This window comes from Ranitomeya variabilis, chromosome 3, assembly GCF_051348905.1.
Source record: "Ranitomeya variabilis isolate aRanVar5 chromosome 3, aRanVar5.hap1, whole genome shotgun sequence".
In the NCBI taxonomy this organism is placed as follows: Eukaryota; Metazoa; Chordata; class Amphibia; order Anura; family Dendrobatidae; genus Ranitomeya; species Ranitomeya variabilis.
The window spans coordinates 159,697,588-159,724,267 of record NC_135234.1 but is presented as its reverse complement, the minus strand read 5'-3'; the positions used below and the strand labels follow the sequence as shown (position 1 = coordinate 159,724,267).

The following is a 26,680-nucleotide window of genomic DNA, read 5'->3' as shown; positions in this document are numbered from 1 at the left end:
AAATGCATTTAATATCAGATTGACGTATAAATATAGCAGGACCGAGGTGGACTTTCTGGATATTAAAATACTGGTTGACAGACATCTGCATTTGCAGACGGATGTCTATCAAAAGCCCACCTCGGTCAATGCATTACTGCATGCGGGATCCAGTCATCCTGGGAGCACTGTCAGGGCCATCCCGGTGGGCCAATTTTTACGCATTCGACGAATCTGCTCGTCGGAGGAGGGATTTGAGCGGCAAATATCCTATTTGAAGGATAGGTTCCGGATGCGCGGGTACAGCGGCAAGAGCATTAGAAGGGGTTATATGCGGGCTAAGAGAAGCAGCCGGCCTGCACTCTTACACTCTCAGGCAAAAACCAAGATAGCACAGGACCAGATCAGGTTTATTTCTACGTTCAATGGACGATGGGGGTAAATGAGAGAATGCCTCCAGCGTCATTGGAGCGTTCACTGATCCGGTCTTGGCGGGCTGTCTTCCTAAAAATCCCCTCATGACCGCAAGAAGGAGCCAAAACTTGGCCGATATTCTTGTCCATAGTCATTACGCTCTGGTGACTAAAAATGTCTTTAATTCCCGAGGTCCCCCACAGGGATGCTATCCATGTGGGACATGTGTGGCCTGCAAAAATAATATTAGAACTACCTTCACCTCGGCTGATGGGGAAAAAAACTTTTCCATCAAGCAGTATATCACGTGTGCCACAACACAGGTGATATACTATGCGACATGTGGATGCCCCAAAATCTACATTGGTCTAACATCTCGCCAATTACGGATACCCACACGGGAGCATGTACGGGCCATCCAGGCGGCAGCTGCCGTCACTGATTTGACGTTATTGAAGACAATCCCTAGACATTATAAATTGTTTCATCAGTGCAATCCAAAATCATTTTTGGTTAGGGGTATCCAACATGTCCAGTGTGGCATTCGTGGTGGAGACATCAAGCGCCTATTAGCTCAAAAGGAATGTAGGTGGATTACCATCTTGGGGACTATGTCCCCCAATGGGCTCAATGAGTCAAAAGGTTTTGCCTCATTTCTATAGTATGATCCATTTCTTTTTGCCTGTGTGTGTCCTTGCCATCCTCATGTCATCTGTATGATTTTATGGCTATTTTTACGTATATTGTTTGTCCTGTATACTTACTTTTTTGTCTTTTTTTAATTCAAGTGACGAATTTTATTCATGTTCTATCTGTATGACTCCATTTGGCATCGTCTGGATGGATGAAAGGTTACTTACCGGTGTCCATACTCGGATTGAAGAATTGGACTATATAATATACTCCAGCGTTCATGATATAGACTGCCTTTTTGTTTTATTCTATTTCTCTGCTTCGCAGTATTTTGCAATAAGGGGACCAGGGGATTTGGTAAATTCTATATACCGATTTCTATTGTATTGATATATCACCATAGGTTACCTTTAGCAAAAATTAAGTGCTATGTCATGTTTGTATTTCCAGTGAGATTGGATGTGCGCGCTGTGCGGTTTCACTGCCCGTTTACATGCTGTGCAGCGGTGCCTCTTTCTATGTACCTAGTTGCCTGGTGACGTCTAGGCGCCGGCCGCCCCACGTGACCGGGTCTGGACTGATGGTGCCGGTGTGCAGTGATGGATGGCGCTGCAGCCGCGCACGTGCGCATCCAGCACATTCCAATTGGCGTCCTCTGATCAGATGATCGGTTGGACGAATACAAATACAGAGACTGTTACCTCTATTAGCCACGCCCCCTGAAGGTCATCTGTACTGAAACGTACGTCGGGGAGTGAGTCCCAGCTCTCCTGCACTGCGCCATGATGGGTAATGATATCTGATTACAGCTTTTTACATTCTGTTTTTTATCGCCAATATACCGCCGATACCTAGAAAGGGTAAGGATAATATGTGAGGCTAATGGGGGGTTCTTGTGCATTAATTACTGGTAGCTTGTAGCACCTGTGAGAGCGTTATTACGAACTCTGCTGTTTCACCAGGCTGTATTTTTTTTTTTAAAAGGATTTTTGTAAGGTGTGTTTTACTTGGTTGTAATAAAATCTTTGTATATTTTTGATAAACTAGCTGTGACTCAGGTTTCTTTTTTTGTACAAGATGTGCCAATTCCAGCACTTAGCCCCTCTCTTCCCACTCCCCTGTAGCGGTGGGATATGGGGTAATAAGGGGTTAATGTCACCTTGCTATTGTAAGGTGACATTAAGTCCGGTTAATAATTGAGATGCATCAATAAGACGCCTATCCATTACTAATCCTATAATAGTGAAAGAGTTAAAAAAAAAAAAAAAAAGGCAGCCAGAAAAAAGTATTTTAATATTCTTAATTTCACCATACTTACCATACTCGATTGCCTGCAAAAAGTTAAAAATAATAAACCAACCGTATACTCACTTTCCGCCATAGTCCAATTAGTAACGAGTGTCCCACGACGATCTCCCCTATAGAAGTGACATCAGGTGATGTCACTGCTCTATAGGGCCTCCAGTGACACACTGACAGGAGACAATGGCTCCTGCAGTGCATCACTGAAGAGGGTACCTGGGTTCATTGGTCTCACTTTATGGCAAAGCTGCGTGGGAATGTTCCCACACAGCAGTGCCAAAAGTGAGAGTAGGGACTATTTCTCACAGAGGCGGAGGAATACAGTGCGGAAGGATACCTTCCGTCATTGTATCGTCAGGGCCCCTGGAGAGCGGTCGCATCAGCTGATGTGGCTGCTCTCCACGGGAGATCGTCGTGGGATACTCGTATTAATTGGATGTCTGCGGACACAGGGAGTATATTGTTTATTATTTTAATATTTTTTACAGGTGAGCAAGGGCTTCGGGGATCAAGGTGATGGTATGTACTCTATGTTGTATGTACTGTATGTGTTGTGTATATGTACTGTATGTTTATATGTATGTGTTGTATGTACTGTTGTATGTTCTGTATGTCATATGTTGTATGTACTGTATGTCATATGTACTGTTGTATGTACTATATGTCATATGTACTGTTGTATGTAGTGTCATATGTTGTATGTACTGTTTGTCATATGTTGTATGTACTTGTTATATGTACTGTATGTGTGTATGGTTTTTTTTTCCATTCAACACATTAGCCGGATGATGGGTCTACTACTGTCCCATCATTGGCTAATGTGTCAATCACTGTCAATGTAGCAGGCATAGCTGATGGGACTTGTAATCTGCGTCAAAAATGCTGTGGATCCATGGTAAAATCCGCAACGTGTCCACATAGCCTCAAGCTCCGCTGTATCTGGATGTCAGGCTGAATGGTGGCATAATGCCACCGTTCAGCCAAAGGCATCCAGATGTAGCAGAGCTGGACTCATTGCGGAACAGTATATCTTCTCGGCGGACAGGTAAAGATATTGTTTTTTTATTTTAATTCTCTTACAGGAGAACGAGGGTGTCAGCGGAATAGGCGATGCAGTAAGTATGGTTTAATTAAGATCTATTAAAGGTGTCTGTGTCATTATTTCAATTAAAAGACTATTCTGGCTGTGTATTTACAACTATAGGATTAGTAATGGATAGGTGTCTTATAGATGCTTCTCCATTTCTAAACCGTGGGCTAGATGTCACCTGACAATACAAAGGTAACATCAACCCCACAAATATTACCCCACTTGCCACCGCTACAGGGCAAGTGGGAAGAGGCGGGTAAAGTGCCACAATTGGCGCATCTTTGGATGTGCCAGTTGTGGGGCGGCTGTGGGCTATTTTTAGGCTGGTGAGGGCCAAAATTTATGGGCCTCGTCAGCCTGAGAATACCAGGCCGCAGCTGCTTTTTACTTGGCTGGTTAACAAAAATAGGGGGACCCCACGCTATTTTGTTTTTGGAGGGGATCCCACTATTTTTGCTAATATTATCAGGCTGATAAGGTTTATGGATATTGGATCCTTACCAGCCTGAAATACCAGTCTCAGTAGTCTGCTTTACTCTGGCTGGTTGACAAATATAGGGGGACCCACGCTACCTTTTTTCTTAAATTATTATTTATTAAAAAAGGAGGGGACCTCTCTGTGCTTTCCTCCACTTCCTGTGTCACAAGATTCACCGTGATGTAAATTAGTACACATGCGTAGTAAGCTGTGTTCCCACACTTAATACGCATGTGACTAGGAAAATAATGCGGTTTTACCGCATCTAATGAAAGTGTATGGGTAATTTACGCAGTGGAGACTGAGCATCTCAGCTAAATAAATAGACATGCTGCGGTGTGGAGCGAGGCGCCACATGTCCATCTCCACATGTGAGCCGTGGGCATAGGTGCATGCAGTGGAGATGGGGTTTCTTGAAATCCCATCCACTATGCTGTAAGGCTACGTTCACATTTGCGTTGTGCGCCGCAGCGTCGGCGCCGCAGCGCACAACGCAAACAAAAACGCGGCAAAACGCACGCTAAAACGCTGCGTTTTGCGCCGCATGCGTCCTTTTTGGCCGAAAGTTGGACGCAAAAAAAATGCAACTTGAAGCGTTTCTTGCGTCCAACGCTTGCGGCCATGCGGCGCAAAACGCAGCACAACGCATGTCCATGCGCCCCCATGTTAAATATAGGGGCGCATGACGCATGCGGCGCCGCTGCGGCGCTGACCGCAAATGTGAACGTAGCCTAACAGCTGGACGCTGCAGATGTACATCCAACCCGCGGCGTTTACAGACAGTGGGAACACAGCCACGTCATTTTTTTTTCCTTCCCAGAAGCCAACTTTAAAGTAGCTTTATTTCAAGTGACAAAACCCCCCACATGCAATGAAAAACCGCATGTGACCGGCCAGTGCGTCAAATCCTGAGCCATTCCTGATCGTGTGCACATACCCTTAACGGGGTTGCACCCTACTAGAAAAAAAGGTTAGAATACAGGCCCATGGTGATGCCACATTGTGCGTGTACATACGGTATATCAACACGATCGCTGCCACTGCTCCGTCCTGCCGGCGCTCCCCACCGTCTCCTAAGGTGACGATCGCTGTAGTTAATATCAATAACCTGCCTGTGGTTTACGGCGAGCTGCCGCAGTTTTGGGGTCTCGGCCGTGCAGCTGTTATACGTGAAACCCTTCATATGCTTCACCCATAACGACCGCAGTACAGAACTCCGCCATCCAGCGGTAACCCAGGCGGATATGAAGTATGTCTGCCTCAGAAACGTCTCCATAACGGCCATCACTGACTGTAGCGCCTACAGATCCTGCAGCAGGAGGCCCAGCTCCGTATTAATGACTGACAGTAGGGGGCGGTTATTTGTGGGGCCTGCACACTTCAGAAGGCTCCATGTATAGCAGACCACCTGTGCGTGTGGCTACAGCCCCCCATACATTATAGTCTCCACTCCATCACCACACTGCCCGTTGTCAGCGCTCACAGAGCGGAGCCCGGCAGCTGCACACACGACAGCGAAGCACAGATCCGGCCACATGGGCTGCGAAGTGCGCGAACACAGCAAACACGCGCATGCGCACACGCTGTTCCTCCGCCGACCCTCGCACGCCTGACGGTGAACGTTAGCAACGTAAAACCTAATCAGAGTCGGTGTGATATAACGGAGGCCCTGCATGAAGCGGCGGGGGATACAACATGGCGGACAACTGCACTTGGTTCGGCGCTCTGCCCAGCAGCGGCTCCCAATGCGTGAGTACAACGTGCGCGCTCCCGGCTCTTCACCAGGGCACGGCGTTAACCCTGCACGCACTGGCACGGCCCTGCACTTCCTCTACGATACCTGCGCTGCGTGCTGTAATTACTGTGTGCGGGCATGATGCCCCGGCGCCGGGTGTCAGCGGGTTATTATTACTGCTGCCCGTGTGCTGCTCGGTCACCGCCGCTGCCCGTGTGCTGCTCGGCCACCGCTGCTGGCTGCCCCTCTGTGACAGTCCGGGGTCACAGGAGGATTCTGCCTGAGGTGAAAATTGAAAATGGCGCCAACTCCACATTGTAAACACCATTCTACCAGCGGGTTTCGTTGTGGTAAATAACCTGGAAACCAGTACGGGGCCGGTGATACCCAGCTTGGAAAGACGTTTTCTATTTTTTTAGTGGTGAAAAAACATTTAAGTTTGTAACTAAAGATGACGTTTTTTGTCCCCATTCCTCCATAACTCCCACTATTGCTTTCCCGTCTGTGGCGCTGGGCCAGGGGTTGTCTTTGCATGTTGAGCTGACGTTTTCATCATTGCCAGTTTGGGGTACATACGTCGTTATGATCGCCATTTGCTTTTTTTTTTAGGACGTGGTAACAGAAAAAAAGTATTTCTCGTGTTTCTATATAAAAAATTAACTGGAGGCCAAGACCCTGTGAGCTCCTGCCGGTGTTCCCTTCTAGGCACAATTACTCCTTTGGCATCACCAGTCATTAGTGTCAGCCATTACTATGTGGCCGGTGCAGGCTGTGTACCTGGGACACAGCAGGGTTTCCCCACTGACTTGTGCAGGCTGTATACATTCCTGTGTACCTGGGACACAGCAGGGTTTCCCCACTGACTTGTGCAGGCTGTATACATTCCTGTGTACCTGGGACACTGCAGGGTTTCCCCACTGACTTGTGCAGGCTGTATACATTCCTGTGTACCTGGGACACTGCAGGGTTTCCCCACTGACTTGTGCAGGCTGTATACATTCCTCTGTACCTGGGACACTGCAGGGTTTCCCCACTGACTTGTGCAGGCTGTATACATTCTTCTGTACCTGGGACACTGCAGGGTTTCCCCACTGACTTGTGCAGGCTGTATACATTCCTGTGTACCTGGGACACTGCAGGGTTTCCCCACTGACTTGTGCAGGCTGTATACATTCCTGTGTACCTGGGACACTGCAGGGTTTCCCCACTGACTTGTGCAGGCTGTATACATTCCTCTGTACCTGGGACACTGCAGGGTTTCCCCACTTGTGCAGGCTGTATACATTCCTCTGTACCTGGGACACTGCAGGGTTTCCCCACTGACTTGTGCAGGCTGTATACATTCCTGTGTACCTGGGACACTGCAGGGTTTCCCCACTGACTTGTGCAGGCTGTATACATTCCTGTGTACCTGGGACACTGCAGGGTTTCCCCACTGACTTGTGCAGGCTGTATACATTCCTGTGTACCTGGGACACTGCAGGGTTTCCCCACTGACTTGTGCAGGCTGTATACATTCCTCTGTACCTGGGACACTGCAGGGTTTCCCCACTTGTGCAGGCTGTATACATTCCTCTGTACCTGGGACACTGCAGGGTTTCCCCACTGACTTGTGCAGGCTGTATACTTTCCTCTGTACCTTGGACACTGCAGGGTTTCCCCACTAACTTCACTCTCAGTACAGGACTTTTCAATTAATACAACTGTTTTGTGGGATATGTTGGCTCCCTTGGTTTTGTGTGTCCCATGCGTTATTCTGGGCATTTTTAGCCATTTGTTATTTGTCCACGTCTCTGCATTCCTGTCCTATTGATTATTTAATAAAGTTGAGAATTCTTTACATTTCATGGGACTTTCTGGTCGTTTATTTTTTCTCTCCCCCCCCCCCCCCCTCCTTCCTTCTTGAAGAATAGTAATGCAGATAGATATCTAGTTTTTATGGGGCCTCTGGGTACCAAACTATGTGTAGGGATAACTAGATGTGCAAACTGACTGCCACAAAAATCAAACTACTTATTCTCTGTAATGCTTAAAAAAAACAAAACAACTCTACACGTATGTTCAGATGTTGCTACATTCTGTTTCCTGTCTTCCAAAGTTGGCTCTACTTCAAAAGTTGCACCCACCTCTTTCCTGTATGACTTGTCAACTGAGCCCTGCTGATAATATGCTAGCAGTTAAAGCTATGGCATATTTCATGCATTCTTAACCGTAAAAGTATTAAATGGTTATTTCTGCACCATTAAATCATTGGGTGGTGGCTGTGTCAATTATATGATATATGTTTTATATCTAAAATTGAACTGCAGGAAAGATATTATGCACTAGATTAGTGGTCCCCAACCTTTCTGACCCTGAGAGCCACATTCAGCTCCGAGAGAGGGTCACGAGCCACATCCAGCTCTTGCCACACTCACATTAGTGACAGCCAAATCATTACAGCTATAATGATAACCAAAGCCTTTCCACTGAAATCACCCTGAAGCAGTTTACCAAGATCCAGGGGTTCCCATAATACCCCCATTCAGTATTCTATCATCAAGCAACCTCCCAACACACTGTCGGATCCAGCTTCAAGCACCTTCTCTGACAATGTCATCCTGTCTCCAGGGTGCCATACGTAACTTATCTGTAAACCCCTAAAACCAGTATATGTGCACCCAGAGCTGCTCTTCTGTGCAGGGCTACTCACAAAATTCACCATTTTGAGATGTTCTCTTCATACCTTGTTTGATAGACCTGGAGCTATTGCACACAAAAAAGGGCCAGGAAGATTTCCTTATGGAAGACGCGCATACACTGGAGACTCATGTTTGTACAGAGCCACTACATAGCTAGTATGCCTAAAAGTACCCTTAGAAAATGTTAGATTCATTTAATTAACCCCTGCATTCAATTTTAATTTTTACATTTTCCCCCTCCCCTTATTTCTCCCATTAACATAGTCATAAGAGGGCTGTTTTTGTGGGACAAGTTGTAATTTATACCATATAATTTACTAAAAGATGGGCAAAAAAATTCCGAGTGGGACAAAACGGTGAAAAAAAGTGGCATTCTGCAATCGGGTTTCTATGGTATTCAGTGTCTGGTAAAGAGGCCCTGGAAACAAGATTATCCAGGTTGTTAGTAATAATAATAATAATAAGAATAATTTTATTTATATAGCGCCAACATATTCCTCAGCGCTTTACAAATTATAGAGGGGATTTGTACAGACAATAGACATTACAGCATAACAAAAATCACAGTTCAAAACAGATACCAAGAGGAGTGAGGGCCCTGCTCGCAAGCTTACAAACTATGAGGAAAAAGGGGAGACACGAGAGGTGGATGGTAACAATTGCTTTCGTTGTTCGTACCAGCCATAGTGTAAGGATCGAGTGTTCATGTAAAGCTGCATGAACCAGTTATCAGCCTAAGTATGTAGCAGTACAGACACAGAGGCTATTAACTGCATAAATTGTATGAGAACATGATGCGAGGAACCTGATTTTGGTTTAACTTACATGACTGGGCCACACAGGGATAGTTAGTTTAATGCCTTAAGGCAGTAGGCCAATCTGAACAAGTGCGTTATTAGGGCACGCTTAAAACTGGAGATTGGGGATTAATCGTATTATCCTGGGTAGTGCATTCCAAAGAATTGGCGAAGCACGTGAAACGTCTTAGAGACGAGAGTGGGAGGTTCTGATTATTGAGGATACTAACCTCAGGTCATTAGCAGAACGGAGAGCACGGGTAGGGTGGTAGGCTGAGACCAGGGAAGAGTTGTAGGGTGGTGCTGAGCCATGGAACGCTTTGTGAATGAGGGTAATAGTTTTGTACTGGATTCTGGAGTGGATGGGTAACCAGTGTAATAACTGGCACAAGGTAGAGGCATCGGTGTAACGGTTGGTGAGGAATATAATCCTGGCAGCATTATTCAGTAAGGATTGGAGTGGGGAGAGTTTGGTAAAAGGGAGGCCGTTTAGGAGAGAGTTACAATAGTCCAGACAAGAATGAATGAGTGAAACAGTTTTTGCAGAGTCAAAAGTAAGAAAAGGGCGAATTCTAGAACTGTTTTTGAGATGCAGATAAGAATAGTGAGCCAATGATTGGATGGGGGGGGGTGAAGGAAAGCTCGGAATCAAGTATGACCCCAAGGCAGCGGGCATGTTGCTTGGGAGTAATGGTGGAACCACACACGGAGATGGCAATGTCAGGCAAAGGTAGGTTAGTAGAGGGAGAGAACATGAGTTCAGTTTTTGACAGGTTCAGTTACAGATAGAGGGAGGATATGATGTTAGAGACAGCGGTAAGACAATCACTGGTGTTTTCTAAAAAGGCAGGTGTGAGATCAGGAGAAGTGTATAATTGGGTGTCATCAGCATAGAGATGGTACTGGAACCCAAATCTACTGATTGTTTATCCAATAGGGGCAGTATATGAAGAGGAGGGGGCCTAGGACTGATCCTTGAGGAACTCCAACAGGGGAAGGTGAGAGGAGGAGGAACCAGCAAAACATACCGTGAAGGAGCGATCAGAGAGATAGGAGGAGAACCAGGAGAGAACGGTGTCCTGGAGGCCGATGGAGTGGACCATAGTGAGTAGGAGCTGATGGTCCACAGTGTCGAATGCTGCAGAGAGATCCAAGAGAATTAGCATGGAGTAGTGACCATTAGATTTAGCTGTTAGGTTATTAGAGACTTTAGTGAGGGCAGTTTCAGTAGAGTGTAAAGAGCAAAAACCAGATTGAAGAGGGTCGAGAAGAGAGTTATCTGAGAGACAGCGGGTAAGACTGGACTGGACCAGGCTTCCGAGGAGTTTAGAGATGAAGGGAAGATTAGAGACAGGTCTATAATTAGCGGCACAGTTTTGATTGAGGGATGGTTTTTTAAGTAGTGGATGTATGATGGCATGCTTAAAGAGGGAACTATATCGGAAGAGAGAAAGGTTGAATATTTTTGTTAAATGAGAGGTGACAGCTGGGGAAAGGGACTGTAGGAGATGTGACGGAATGGGGTCACTGGTGCAAGTGGTGGGCGAGAAGATGCAAGGAGCCTGATTACTTCTTCTTCTGTAACTGGTTCAAAGTCAGAGAGTGAACTAGATGCTGTGGGGGAGGGAGGACAGTGCATGGTATGAAGGGATTGGGAGATAATTTCCTGTCGGATGTGGTCAATTTTTTCTTGAAGTAATTGGCCAGATCGTCAGCACGGAGATCTGTGGTTGGGACCTGCACTATTGGGTTGAGTAGGGACTGGAAAGTGTCAAAAAGACGTTTAGGGTTATTGGACAGGGAGGTGATGAGGGTGTTAAAATAGGTTTGTTTGGAAAGGTGAAGGGCAGAGTTGTATGTTTTAAGCATTAACTTATAATGGATGAAATCTTCGGGTAGATTAAATTTTCTCCACAGACGTTCGGTACACCTGGAGCACCTCTGCAGGAAACGTTTTTGCAGCGTGTGCCACGGTTGTCGCCGTCTGTGCCGAGTTGTTCTATGTATAGGAGGTGCAGCTTCATCCAGGGCACTTTGCAGGGTTTCATTGTAATGCTTCAGTGCAGAATCAGGACATGAGATAGAGGAGATATGAAGAACTTGAGGTACTCATTGGCCCCTAAGTTTCTGGGTGTTAATGGCCTGTATGTTTCTATAAGTGTGGAAAGTGGGGGTGACCAAGCCGAGGGAGTTTCCGTCGTTATGCGTTGGAGAGTTAGTATGCTGCGAGAGGCCAAAAGAGGAGGTTAGAGATAAAAGGTGAGAAGCAGATGGAGAGAGGGGAAAAGCAATGGGGATGTTGAAATCACCCATGATGAGGGTGGGGATGTCACAGGAAAGAAAGTGAGGAAGCCAGGTGGCAAATTGATCCAGGAACTGATAAGAGGGGCCGGGAGGACGATACACCACCGACAATCGCATGGAAAATGGGATGTTAGTATTACTTCAATACCAAACAGGTTAGGATTTTTTTTGGTTTTTATTTATTTTTTTTAATTTAACTCCTTAATCCGGAAGCCTGTTTTCACCTGCATGACCAGGCCAAATTTTACAATTCTTACCACTGTCGCCTTATGAAGTAATCACTCTGGAACGCTTCAACTTATCCCACTGATTCTGATGCTGTTTTTTTTTTGTTACATATTGTACTTCATGATAGTGGTCACAGTTCTTTGATATGACTTGTGTTTATTTGTGAAAAAATGGGAAATTTGGTGAAAATTTAGCAATTTTCAAACTTTTAATTTATATGCCCTTAAATCAGAGAGAGATGTCACTCAAAATGGTTAATAAATAACATTTCCCGCATGTCTACTTTACATCTGCGCAATTTTTGAAACATAGTTTTTTTTTTGTTAGGAGGGTTAAAAGTTGACCAGCGATTTTTAATTTTTCCTGCAAAATTTACAAAACCATTTTTATGGGGACCACATGACAGTTGAAGCCACTTGAGGAAAATTTGAAGATGGCTTCAAAATTTCTATGGATCATGGCCATGTGCAACAGTATAGTGTAATAGAAAACATCAACTCTCCAATATTGCCAAAGTTCTGGCATCTTAACTAACCCCATGTGAAGAACAAGGCCCCAAAACATAATTTCTACTGCAACTACAGAAGTTCAGTTAGAAAATGATGAAGGGTGGTTTTGTACCCAAAATTCCTGGTCGTACAAATTTATTTCGGCCACCAACAGGTTTACAAAATCCTCAGAGAAAAAGACTTTGAAAAAGTCTATTTCTGTGAGTCAATTGGTGTTAAATTGGATTCCTGATTGCTCCACACAATCAGGAATCTGTGCCCCATAATCTTCGGGGGGTGATGTCCATACAGGGTCAGTAACGGTGGGCGTTGGTTCATTTTCTGTCCTGGGTCATCTATATGGCGGTTCAGTATCACTTGAGGAAGGGGAGGACTCTGGAAAATAAAGGAAGGTGGGACCTTGTCCTTTAGGCCGGTGTCACACTTGCGACTGCAATGCGAGAAACTCGCATCAATACCCGGCACTGCCGCCGGCACTTGGGACTGGAGTGTGCTGCTGTATGTATTTCCATGCAGCTGAACGCTCCGGTCCCGAGTGCCGGGTATTGATGCGAGAGACTCCTCTGAATACCATGTTTGGGACCAGCGGGACAACATTTTTTCAGGTATGAAGTGATTGTAGGAGTACCACATTTTATTCAGGTGTGTGTGAGAGTGCTTGCTGTACATTTTTTTTAAATTTAGAATTAGATTTTTTTTAATTCTATTAACTATTCTAAATGATTATTTTTTTCATTCTTTTTTCACACACACACACACACACACACACACACACACACACACACACACACACACACACACACACACACACACACACACACACACACAACCTGAGGTCGATCAGTGATGTGTCGCTGATCAGAGCTTGATGGCTGTAAGACGTACCCACAGATGTGATTCTTTTTTCCTCTTTGCTATCTAAGGGCTCATTTCCACATGCGAGGCACACGTCCGTATCTCGCATGTGGAAACCAAGCTCTGGCGCCGGCACTGTGCAGCTCCATGTGTTCCTATGCGGCCGCACGCTCCGCTCTGGAGTGCCGGCTCCACAGCTTGGTTTCCACATGCGAGATACGGACGTGTGCCTCGCATGTGGAAATGAGCCCTAACACTAAGGCTGCCGTCACACTATCAGTATTTGGTCAGTATTTTACATCAGTATTTGTAAGCCAAAACCAGGAGTGGGTGATAAATGCAGAAATGGTGCATATGTTTCTATTATACTTTTCCTCTAATTGTTCCACTCCTGGTTTTGGCTTACAAATACTGATGTAAAATACTGACCAAATACTGATAGTCTGACGGCAGCCTAATACTGACTAAATCAGTTAGAAATACTGTAGTAGATGTTAATTACTACAGTATATTTTTACTGTCCCTAATCAGCTAATCTGAGGTGTTTATTTTCCACACACACTAAAAAAAAACAAAAAACGGAGGTCGACCAGTGATGTGTCGCTGATCAGTGCTTGACGGCTGTAAGTTGTACTCACGGATGTGATTCTTCTTTCCGCTTTGCTAACACTAACTGACTAAATTCATTTAGAAATACTGTAGTATGACAGACGCTGATTCCTACAGTATATTTTTACTGTACCTAATCTAAATAATTTTTTAAAATAGTTTTTTTACACACACAAAAAAACAACTGGAGGTCGATCAGCAATGTGTCACTGATCAATGTTCAATGGTTGTAGGACACACGCATGGGTGTAATTCTTTTTTCCATGCTATCTGACTGTAAGGCTATGCTCATACCTTGCTTTTTTTCTGCTTTTTTTCCGCAGGTAAAACCTGCTATCTTGGCAGTAAAGAGGCAGCTTCAAAAATAGGTTTTGATTAGTTTTTGCTGCATTTTTGTACATACTTATTGCTTTTTATGTGTGAAAAAAATGATGATAGAAGGGACCTGCTGCAAATTGCAAAAACGCAGCATTTTTCCAAATCAGAAATCTGAAATCTTATAACTTTTGTAGGTACTGTAAAATGCAGCTTAAAATTTACGTAACAAAATGCGCAAAAAAAGCAGCAAAAATGCAAAAAGTGTAAATATATCCTTAGAGTAAAAGCAAAAGCTATGAGATTTCAGAAATTTCATGCACACACAGTTTTTTTTTTTCCTGACTGATTTGTAAAACTGCTGCGTTTTTTTGCAAACTGCAGTAAGTCACTTCTTTCAGTGCTTTTTTCACCCATAGAAAGCAATGGGTAAGTGCAAAAATGCAAGCATCAAGGTTTGCTGCTTTTTTAATGCAAAAACTTTAACCCCTTTCGATGAGAGGTGAGTATGTCATTTTTAATTTTTTTTTAATCACAGCAGCATTACATGGGGCATATTTTAGTATGGAGCATCTTATGAGGCCATCATTAGCCTTTATACAGCATTATATGGGGCATATTTTTGAATGGAGCATCTTATGGGGCCTTCATTAACCTTTATGCAGCATTATATGGGGCATATTTTAATATGGAGCATCTTATGGGGCCATCATTATCCTTTGTGCATCATTATATGGGGCATATTTTTGTATTGAGCATCTTATGGGGCATCATTATCCTTTGTGCAGCTTTATACGGGGCATATTTTAATATGGAGCATCTTATGGGGCCATCATTAACCTTTGTGCAGCATTATATGGGGCATATTTTAAAATGGAGCATCTTATGGGCCATCATTATCCTTTGTGCAGCATTATATGGTTCATATTTTAACATAGAGCATCTTATGGGGCCATCATTAACCTTTATGCAGCATTATATGGGGCATATTTTTGTATGGAGCATCTTATGGGGCCATCATTAACCTTTATGCAGCATTATATGGGGCATATCTTTGTATGGAGCATCTTATAGCTCCCATCATGAACTTTATGGAGCATTATATGGGGCATATTTTGTATGGAGCATCTTATGGGGCTCCTGATTCAATATGGATATTCAAAAACACTTAACCTACTGATGTCTCAATTAATTTTACTTTACTTATATTTTTATTTTTGAAATTTACCAGTAGCTGCTGCATTTCCCACCCTAGGCTTATACTCGAGTCATTAAGTTTTCCCAGTTTTTTTTTGTGGCAAAATTAGGGGTCTAGGCTTATACTCGAGGATATAAGGTAAATCAATTAAAAAATTCAAATATTCACATATTTGGTATCGCCGCATTCAGAATCGCCCGATCTATCCATATAAAAAAAAGAATTAACCCGATCGCTAAACGGTGTAACGAGAAAAAATTAAAAACTTCAGTTACATTTTTGTTGTCACCCCTACATTGCAATAAAATTCAATAATGGGCGATCAAAAGATCGTATCTAAACTAAAAGGACATCAATTTAAACGACAGGTCGGCACGCAAAAAATAAGCCCTCACCCAGCCCAAGATCATGAAAAATGGAGACGCTACACCCCTCGGAAAATGGTGCTTTTTTTTTTTTTTTTTTAACCAAATTCTGGATTTTTTTTTTCTCACTTAAATAAAAAGGAACCTAGACATGTTTGGTGTCTATGAACTTGAAATGGCCTGAAGAATCATAATGGCAGGTCAGTTTTAGCATTTAGTGAACATCCTAAAAAAAGAAACAACTGTGGCATTGCCTTTGTTTGCAATTTCAACGCACTAGGATTTTTTTTTCTTTTTCCCGTGCACGTTATGTTAAAACCAATGGTGTTGTTCAAAAGTACAACTTGACGAAAAAGTTGACGGAAAAGTAAAAAAAGTTTTGGCTCTGGGAAGAAAAGGGAGCAAAAAACTGAAATAACTCTGATCCTTAAGGGGTTAAGGAAGTTGCATGATAATTTTTAGGCACTAAACTTTTACCATCATGCACAAGAGACAACAATAACGCAGTGAAACTTGCATTTTGTAAGCAGCTTCTTTACTGCCAGGAGAGTAGGTTTTATTCGGACTCCCATGACAGCACTACGAGAGAGGGGATCCGCCCTTCAGGAACAGGAAACCTACGGATACAAAAGGGCAGCACCTCTCCCATGCATCAGTTGGTTTCCTGTTCCTGGAGGGACAGATTCCTACGGATAAATCCTAAAGGACCCAGGCTGGCCGGCCGAATCAGGTAGCGGGGGGGGTCTCCTACCTCGGCCGGTGCGGGAGTCCCTGGAGACGCCACGGTGGTCCTGGCTGGTCTGCACGTCGGTGGTGTGTTACAGCAGGGAGAAGAGTCCGGAGGATTTCTTGTCTCCATCAGCGCCAGTGGCGGTAAGTATGCCCGTCCCTTCAGGTCTGTGCGGCGGTGCAGCGGGGTTGCGGGGTTCCGGCGTCAGGAGATGGATGCCGTCCAGAGCGCTGCTGTTCATTCCCGGTGTCCTGCACCGCTCTCAGCGTGAGCTGGAGCATTTCCGGGCTGCGGTGACGTCGGGGGCAGAGTCTGCGGGCGCTTCCGGGTCGCTGGGTGGCTGCTCATGCGCAGTCGATCCAAGATGGCGGCGCCCATCGGATCCTGAACGCCGGATTCATCACAAACAGATGCTAGCCCCGCAGGGTGGGGGGCACACATGGGTGACATTATAGTTCAGGGTCTATGGGACCACCAAATATCAGCCTCTTCCAATCAGAGGGAGTTAATGGCGATTGAATTTTCAGTTAAGAAACTCCTCGTATATCTACAGGGTCACCGTGTCAAGATCTCGGACAACCAGGTGGCGGTGGCCTACGTAAATCACCAGGGTGGAACACATTCCGAATCTCTGATGGAAGTAGCGGACCACCTGCTCCAGACAGCAGAAAACCATTTACTATCTTTAACTGCGCTGCATATAAGAGGAAAAGAAAATGTAAAAGCAGACTTTCTAAGCCGAAATACCTTAAGACAAGGGGAATGGTCTCTGAACAGAGACATCTTCGATCAGATTGTCCGCAAGTGGGGTCATCCAGAGGTGGACTTATTTGCCACCAAGGACAACAGAAAAACAAGAAAATTCTGTTCCCTAATTCCCAGGGAGAATCCTCTGGCAGTGGATGCCTTCCTGATCAAATGGGATTTTCGATTGGCTTATGCGTTCCCCCCGCTGGGCATATTGCCCCTAGTGGTCAGAAAGATAAGGGAGGATCGGGCAAGAGTCATATTGATTGCCCCATTCTGGCCCAGAAGGGCCTGGTTTTCCTGGCTCAGGACCATGTCGATGGAAGACCCCTGGGTACTTCCGGACATTCCGGATTTACTCCACCACGGTCCGATCAGCCATTCACAAGTAAAGGGACTCCATTTGATGGCATGGAGTTTGAGAGGTCGTTGTTAAAAAACAGAGGTTTTTCCCCAAATTTAATTGATACCCTTATGAAGAGTAGAAAACAAATAACAACAAGAATCTACTCTAGAACCTGGAGGAAGTTCCTGGCCTCTTCAGATTTTATTATTGAAGAGGGAATACCAATAAACCAGATTTTAGAATTCCTGCAGAAGGGTTTGGAACTAAATCTATCTACAAGTACGTTAAAAGTACAAGTCTCAGCCCTAGGGGCCTTGCTTTCTTGTAACATTGCTAATAATTTTGGGGTATCAAGGTTTATTAAAGCATCTAGTAGAGCTAGACCTATACACAAGAATAGGTCGGTGCCTTGGGATCTCAACCTAGTCCTCTCAGCCTTGACTAGGGAACCGTTTGAGCCCTTACATTCAGCCTCTGTTAAGATATTATCCCTTAAAACAGCATTTTTGGTAGCAATAACATCTGCTCGTAGGGTGGGGGACATACAGGCGCTCTCCAGACTTTGCCCTTATACAGAGTTTCTACAGAATAGAGTAGTCCTTAAACCGGACCCGGCCTATTTGCCAAAGGTGGCATCACATTTTCACAGATCACAGGAGATAGTTTTACCATCATTTCTCCCTAATCCTTCCAATACTAAGGAAGAACTACTCCATACATTGGATGTTAGGAGATGTCTGTTAGAATATATCTCGGTCACTGATGCTTGGAAGAGAGAGAATGCGTTATTTTTGTCCTTCCAAGGTCCTAGGAAAGGGTTTAGAGTATCGAAGTACACACTAGCGAAGTGGATTAGGGAGGCTATCTCTCTGGCTTATACTGCAGGTGGAGGTCCGGCTCCGCAGAATCTGAGGGCGTATTCCACCAGGGCCATGGCTACATCCTGGGCGGAAAGATCTGGAGTGTCAATCGACCAGATATGTAAGGCAGCCACGTGATCGTCCCCTTCCACCTTTTTTAAGCACTATCGGTTGGATTTGGGGTTCTCCTCTGATCTCACCTTCGGGTTAAGGGTGCTACAAGCTATAGTCCCTCCCTAAGGTAGCTTACATCTCTGTAAATCTCTCGTAGTGCTGTCATGGGAGTCCGAATAAAGCATTAAGCTACTTACTGGTAGCGGCATTTTTCGGAGGCCCATGACAGCACCCTTAGTTCTCTCCCTATTCACGTGGGGGTTGCACTTCCTATAATGTATATAATGAGATATATATAGATCTCACGTGTGGTATCTAGTTACAATGCAATAGAATATTTTGTATATAAACTGTATATAATGTATATTTGTGTGCCACTAACCGCGGTAGTACTCTCAGGCTCTGGAATACAACTGATGCATGGGAGAGGTGCCGCCCTTTTGTATCCGTAGGTTTCCTGTTCCTGAAGGGCGGATCCCCTCTCTCGTAGTGCTGTCATGGGCCTCCGAAAAATGCCGCTACCAGTAAGTAGCTTAATGCTTTTCCTGCGGGAAAAAAATGCGGCAAAAAACGCAAACCTGTGAACATAGCCTTACGCTAACTAAATTCAGAAAAAAAAATACTGTAGTAGACGATGGATACTATGGTATATTTTTACTGTCCCTTATCTAATCCTGTTAAGTAATCTAAATAATTTATTTTTTTTGCTTTTTTTTCCGCTTTGCAATCAGACACTACCCTTGACTCAATTCAGTAAAAAAAAAACTGTACTAGACGGATCAATGATTTCTGTCGCTGATCGGTGCTCGAAGACTGCAGGACACACTCACAAAGGTGGTGCAAAAGGTGGGGAGGAGGAGAAAAAATAGGGACAGAAAAAGTCCTGGAAAACACTGACCACAAGTGCAGATCAGCGATTTGTGACACTGATCAATGCTCAGTGGCTGCAGGACGCACACAAAAGAAAAGCCCTGCCAATAGTCGACCGATCAAGTATTGATCAGTGCTCTGCGACAGAAGAGGGGGCGGAAGGTGGGTACAGGGGAAAACAGTGGGGAGAGTGGGATTCGGATGGCTTAGGAAAGGTCAGGAACGGATCTGGTGAAGAATCAGGAAAAGCTTCTTTCTACTTCATCAGCAGGAACACCAGTAGTGATGGCACAGGCTTGAAAAAGTCTGTGGCACCACAAGGCCCAGCACAGAACAACACAATGACCACCCTGTACATTTCCGCAGCTAGAATGAGTAAGTACAGGCCGGTCACTGTGGGGTCAGATCACGTCAGTGCTTTCTGATTGGTGTAATCAACGTCATCGTCAATCGCACCAATCAGAGTTGGCCCTAGTGACGCCCTGAAATACTGAAAACACTGTGATTGGCTGTTCAAAATTGAACAGCCAATCACGGCGATCGTAGTTGGCGGGGGGGACGGTACCACTCCTAGGGACAACTACTCTAAGTGTCCTGCTGTAAGATTCAGCAGGCACTTTAATGCGATCACAACTGCGATTGTGGTGCCGCATTTTACCTATGACGTACCCAGTACGCCCAAAGTGGGTAGGTACTTCCCAACCAAGACATACTGGGTACATCTATGGTCAGGAAGGGGTTATATGCCGAAAAAAATGATGTTTTTGTTTTACCCATAATGTTTGTATTTTTCCATTAGATCTGTGTGAAGGCTTGTTGTTTGCTTGGTAAGTAAAACTGTTTTATTGATATTAATTTGGGGTACCTATGAGGTTTTGAATGTATTTTTCTGTACTTTTTTAGGTAGGTTTGGTGATTAGAAAACTACAGTTCTGGCATTTTGATTTTTTTTTCCTCTGACATTTATCATATGGGTTAATTAATCTTATATTTTATCAAAATAGACATTTTCAGGGTTGGTTGTACCAAATATGTTTATTCATTTTAATTTCTTTATTTTTCGTTCTGTAAAATGTTGATTATTCATTTTTTTTTCCTGTTTTGTTTAACTTTATTTTTTACCCCAGTATAGTGAAAGCAGAGGTCTAATATAAAGTTTAGCCTAAGGACGGAGTCACACTACCTTAGAATACTGCTAAGTGCCATGGGAGAACACAGCTTTTTTTTCCCTCAGGCATATTCGACGTGCGTGTAAAATCGCAGCAGGCTGCGATTAGCACCGAGGCTCGCCAATGCAAGCCTATGGGTGCGAGAAAAAAATCGCACAGCACTCAGACCATGCAAATTTTTTTAACCAGCAGAGGGAAAGCCGACTGCTGGGGCCAGTGCCCATGGAGCATCCCAGGCTATTAATATCAGCTCACAACTGTATACTTAGCCTTTCCTGGCTAATGGGGGAACTAAATAAATTACCTAGGGACCCCCCCTATAATTAATAACCAGCAAAGGCCAGGCAGACAGCTGCAGGCTGATATTAATAGCCTAGGAAGGGGCCATGGATACTGGCCCTCCCAGGCTTAAAAATATCAGCTGTCAGCCGCCCCATAAAAGGCGCATCTCTAAGATGTGCCAATTCTGACACTTAGCCTCGCTCTTCCCACTTGCCCTGTAGTGGTAGCAAGTGGGGTGATAGTTGGGGGGGGTTTGATGTCAAGCCACGAGGTTAGTAATGGAGAGCCGTCAATAAGACACTGTCATTACTGACCCCATAGTCATATTGTACAAAAACACAGACACACACACACAAAAGTCCTTTAATTGAAAGAATGATACACTCCTTTTAATAAATCTTAATTAAACCATGCTTTCGACCTCGCCCATTCCACCGATGCCATTGTCTTCTGCAAAATAGTTTAAAAAAACAACAACATTGTTCTTCACCTTTCCGCAGAGAAGATGATAATCCATTTGTCCCAGCTCTGCTACATCTAGATGCTAGGCTGCATGGTTGCTTGATGCGACCATACAGCCTGTCATCCAGCAGAGACACTGAGCAGCATGTGCTCACTGTCTCCCTGTGAACTCCTATTACATGTCTGATGACACTGCCATGGGAAAATTTCCCACTGCGCTCGCGCTGACGTCAGATAGGTGAAGTGAGTTAATTGGCTGTGAACTCCCAGGACCTGTCTGACGGCACCGCGAGCAGGAGAACCTTCACACACACCATCAGCTAGGTAATAGTGACCTCTGCTCCTGAGCCCTCTCCACACACAGTGACCCCAGTGGTGATGTACATTTTACACTAAGGTGTTAATGGGTTATTTCCATAAATAAAAGATACCACTTAGCAAATGAAGTGGAAAAAGACGCAGAGTGAACTTACCCTAGGGCAGTGGTGGCAAACTGAGGGCACGCATGCCATCGCTGTTCTGCATCAGTGTACCTGGCCCAGTGACACCAGCCCCTACTTCAGCTAGTTGTGTGTGGCCACCCCGAAGCACAAACTTGTTCCTCATCATAGAGACAGAGAGAGACAGACTGTTTGTGCTGCGGGGCGACCTGTGGTCTCTCCTTGGTTTCTCTGGCTAAAGGTACCTTCACACTGAACAACTTAACAACGATAACGATAGCTATCCGTGACGTTGCAGCGTCCTGGATAGCGATATCGTTGTGTTTGACACGCAGCAGCGATCAGGATCCTGCTGTGACATCGTTGGTCGGAGCTAGAAGGCCAGCACCTTATTTCGTCGCTGGCTCACCCGCTGACATTGCTGAGTCAGCGTGTGTGACGCTGATTCAGCGATGTCTTCACTGGTAACCAGGGTAAACATCGGGTTACTAAGCGCAGGGCCGCGCTTAGTAATCCGATATTTACCCTGGTTACCATTGTAAATGTAAAAAAAACCCAAACACTACATACTTACATTCCGGTGTCTGTCGCGTCCCCCGGCGTCCGCTTCCCTGCACTGTGTAAGCGCCGGCCATAAAGCACAGCACAGCGGTGACGTCACCGCTCTGCTTTACGGCCGGCGCTTACACAGTGCAGGGAAGCGGACGCCGGGGCACGCGACAGACACCGGAATGTAAGTATGTAGTGTTTTTTTTTTTTTCCATTTACACTGGTAACCAGGGTAAACATCGGGTTACTAAGCGCGGCCCTGCGCTTAGTAACCCGAAGTTTACCCTGGTTACCCGGGAACTTCGGCATCGTTGGTCGCTGGAGCGCTGTCTGTGTGACAGCTCTCCAGCGACCACACAACGACGAAACAGCGACACTGCAGCGATCGGCATCGTTGTCTATATCGCTGCAGCGTCGCTTAATGTGACGGTACCTTTACTCTTTCCTTATCATGGCCTGTACTCAACATTTCTATGGCCAGCATACTTCTGATTGATGATCAGACCTTCCATGCATCTGTTGTTGGAAATATCAGCAGTGGCCAACCAGTTTCTTTTTAGGCTTCATGCGAGTAATCATGGAACTCTATGGCAGTGCTTAGCACCATGTTGTCTGCTGTCACTTTAAGAAGCTGTATACTCCTCTAATACCGATACATCTAATGTAAAACACGTTTGTAATTCTGCATGGATGTCATACTTTTTTCTCTTGAAATCACAGCCCTGTAACAATCATCCTTTGAGACGCATGTCCAATGCATTTCTGAGTGATTGAACAAACTTCCGTCAGTAAATTACATTCCCACGCACTGATTGTCAGCATGAGTAATCATTTCCAACTAGTCCTACAAATCAGTGCTAGCATTAATATTATTAGTGCTTAGGATCTAGGCATTGTCATTTATAGATTACGGTTGTGAGTTCATCTATGGAAGGGAAATGCATGTAAGGTGTACGGATAGTATCCGAGGTGACACCTAATATTTGTATTCGTACACTGTACTATTGAATCCCACCATTGGAGCCACAGCACAGTGAAATAATGATGGTAGGAGCACAACGCCGGGGTCTGGGCAGGAGGCCACTCATGGCTTCCTGAATTGCTGCAAATGTATTCAATTGCCGTTGTGTCTTTAAAAAAGCAGATACAAACAAAGCAGCTGCACTGGAAGTAAGCCATATTTTGCTTCATATCTCTATAGCGCTCACTACTTCTTCTCCATGCTGGAGGCTGATTGATGTCATTGCGCCCCCAGTGTAGTTAAACAGGAGTGCGGACAGAACATAGAGCTGAAAAAATTATTTCAATGTGAGATGAGTGGCTTTTGTTTTATTCCAAGGAGACAGTTTATATTTAAAAAAACTAAAGAAAATTGTTTCAAATAAGGTAAAAAAAAATCAAGAAAATAAACAAAAATGACCTTATATCCTAATGATATTACAGATAAAATTATCCTTTTATTTATACCTTTAAAACCATGAAACTGCAACAATCAACATTACAAACAACCATGCTGACTAGATAACCCTACCACTGTAGCCTAATACACACTGCCTATCAGCGGAGGTAGGCACCCTAACACACAATATGAGACTGGCGCCCCCGCTCCTCGGCGGCTGTCCCCAAATCTCCTAGGTGCACCCTGGACTGGTGTCTCAATTGGGCCACCATTTATTGTCTCAATTGGGCCCCCTGAGGAAGCGGCAACGTTGAAACGCGCGTTGGGGTATGTGACTGGGATCCGGACGGGACCTCTACTTTATCCCACATGGGTAATTGATTTTTTATTTGTATTGTTTGCATTTTGGCTCTTGGCTACCATTGTAATACTGATGTATATACTTATACTTACCTAGCCGGGCTGCCAGTGTTTGGTGGGTAGCCATAAGTGCATTCTGTTTATAGCACATTTTTTGCATGTTTACAAAACAATGATTGCATTGTCCCGTACTGGTGTCCTCAGCTCACTATTGTAACCACGGATTTAGTCACTTCGTTACTTTGGTGTTAAATGGTAATGTTTTATCTATGGCAGTGATGTGCCTTAATAAACTTTTGTATTTGTCGTTATAACTGTTCTTGGTTATTCTTTGACTCATGGTTCTCCGATTTGTGCAATATTCATGGTCGAGTCGCCAATTTTCTTTGAAATACACGGCTGATGTTCTTTTATGTATAACCCTACCACTGTAGCCTAATACACACTGCCTATCAGCGGAGGTAGGCACCCTAACACACAATATGAGACTGGCGCCCCCGCTCCTCAGCGGCTGTCCCCAAATCTCCTAGGTGCACCCTGGACTGGTGTCTCAATTGGGCCACCATTTATACATTGCAGGAAAGAGATAGGAATTGCCAATGGAGGATGTTAGATGGCAATACTAAATACAGTTAAGTCCTTATATATTTGGACAGACAACATTTTTCTAATTTTGGTTATAGACATTACCACAAGGAATTAAAAAAAAAAAAAAAACCAATTCAGATGCATTTGAAGTTCAGACTTTCAGCTTTCATTTGAGGGTATCCACATTAAAATTGGATGAAGGGTTTAGGAGTTTCAGCTCCTTAACATGTGCCACCCTGTTTTTAAAGAGACCAAAAGTAACTGGACAATTGACTCCAATGCTATTTCATGGACAGGTGTGGGCAATCCCTTTGCGATGTCATTCTCAATTAAGCAGATAAAAGGCCTGGAGTTGATTTGAGGTGTGGTGCTTGCATTTGGAAGGTTTTGCTGTGAAGTAAACATGCGGTCAAAGGAGCTCTCCATGCAATTGAAACAAGCCATCCTTAAGGCTTCTTTCACACTTCAGTCTTTTGGCATCAGTCTGAAACCGCCATTTTCCTCAAATAGCAGATCCGCCATTTTTTTTGTCGGATCTGCTATTTTCCCATAGACATGCATTAGCGACGGATTGTGGCGGATGGTCGTCCGTTCCATCCGCCATGCGACGGATCCGTCGAAATTTGGCGGACGTTGTCTAGACATTGACGGACATTATAACGTTTTTTGTCTGCGCCGAAATGGCGGTTCGCGACGGATCCGTCACGTCCGCCATTCCATAGAATGGCCGCCTATGGGCGACGGATTCGTCGCGACCGTCATTTCAGCGGATCTGTCGCCCCAATCCGCTTTTTCAATTGCGCATGCTCCAAAAAGTAGATACTTTTCCCAGACAACCCCCAAGTAACGGATCCGTCAAAAAAACGGATCCGTTAGAACCGTTTTCTCAACAATTTTGACGGATCCGTCGATCCGTCACTATGTCGGAGCAGACTGACGCCAAACAACTGAAGTGTGAAAGAAGCCTAAGCTGCGAAAACAGAAAAAAACCCATCCGAGAAATTGCTACAATATTAGGAGTGGCAAAATCTACAATTTGGTGCATCCTAAGAAAGAAAAAAAACACTGGTGAACCAATCAATGCAAAAAGATCTGGGCGCCCACAGAAGACAACAGTGGTGGATGATCGCAGAATAATCTCCATGGTGAAGAGAAACCTCTTCACAACAGCCAACCAAGTGAACAGCACTCTCCAGGAGGTAGGCGTATCAATATCCAAATCTACCATAAAGAGAAGACTGCATGGAAGTAAATACAGAGGGTTCACTGCACGGTGCAAGCCACTCATGAACATCAAGAATAAAAAGGCTAGACTGGACTTTGCTAAAAAACATCTAAAAAAGCCAGCACAGTTCTGGAAGAACATTCTTAGGACAGATGAAACCAAGATCAACCTCTACCAGAATGATGGAAAGCGAAATGTATGGCGAAGGCGTGGTACAGCTCATGATCCAAAACATACCACATCATCTGTAAAACACGGCGGAGGCAGTGTGATGGCTTGGGCATGCATGGCTGCCAGTGGCACTGGGTCACCAGTGTTTATTGATGATGTGACACAGGACAGAAGCAGCCGAATGAATTCTGAGGTATTCAGAGACACACTGTGTGCTCAGATCCAGCCAAATGCAGCCAAACTGATTGGTCGTCGTTTCATAATACAGATGGACAATGACCCAAAACATAAAGCCAAAGCAACCCAGGAGTTTATTAAAGCAAAGAAGTGGAATATTCTTGAATGGCCAAGTCAGTCACCTGATCTCAACCCAATTGAGCATGCATTTCACTTGTTATATAATAAACTTCAGACAGTAAGGCCCACAAACAAACAGCAACTAAAAACCACCGCAGTGAAGGCCTGGCAGAGCATCAAAAAGGAGGAAACACAGCGTCTGGTGATGTCCATGAGTTCAAGACTTCAGGCAGTCATTGCCAACAAAGGGTTTTCAACCAAGTACTAGAAATGAACATTTTATTTAAAATTATTTAATCTGTCCAATTACTTTTGGTCCCTTTAAAAACAGGGTGGCACATGTTAAGGAGCTAAAACTCCTAAACCCTTCATCCAATTTTAATGTGGATACCCTCAAATGAAAGCTGAAAATCTGAACTTCAACTGCATCTGAATTGTTTTGTTTAAAATTCATTGTCTGTAACCAAAGTTAGAAAAATGTTGTCTCTGTCCAAATATATATGGATGCAACTGTAGATGTGACGGTGAAAAAAACAAAAGACAAAGTGCAAAAGTGCTTGGAAATATATATATATATAT

At 44.5% G+C, this 26,680-nt stretch overlaps 1 protein-coding gene across 4 annotated transcripts in view; it reads left to right on the top strand.

The window, feature by feature from the left end:
* The first annotated feature begins 5,070 nt into the window (after positions 1 to 5,070).
* Positions 5,071 to 26,680, top strand: part of LOC143815513 (uncharacterized) — a 781,879-nt gene continuing 760,269 nt past the window's right edge. For 2 of the 4 annotated variants that reach the window (XM_077294772.1, XM_077294774.1), the window contains exon 1: positions 5,071 to 5,645. In XM_077294772.1, the coding sequence (XP_077150887.1) occupies positions 5,592 to 5,645 (54 nt within the window). In that variant the 5' untranslated portion in view covers positions 5,071 to 5,591. Of the gene's footprint in view, positions 5,646 to 19,958; positions 19,987 to 26,680 lie in introns of all 4 variants that reach the window. The other 2 variants (XM_077294773.1, XM_077294771.1) reach the window with 2 other exon arrangements.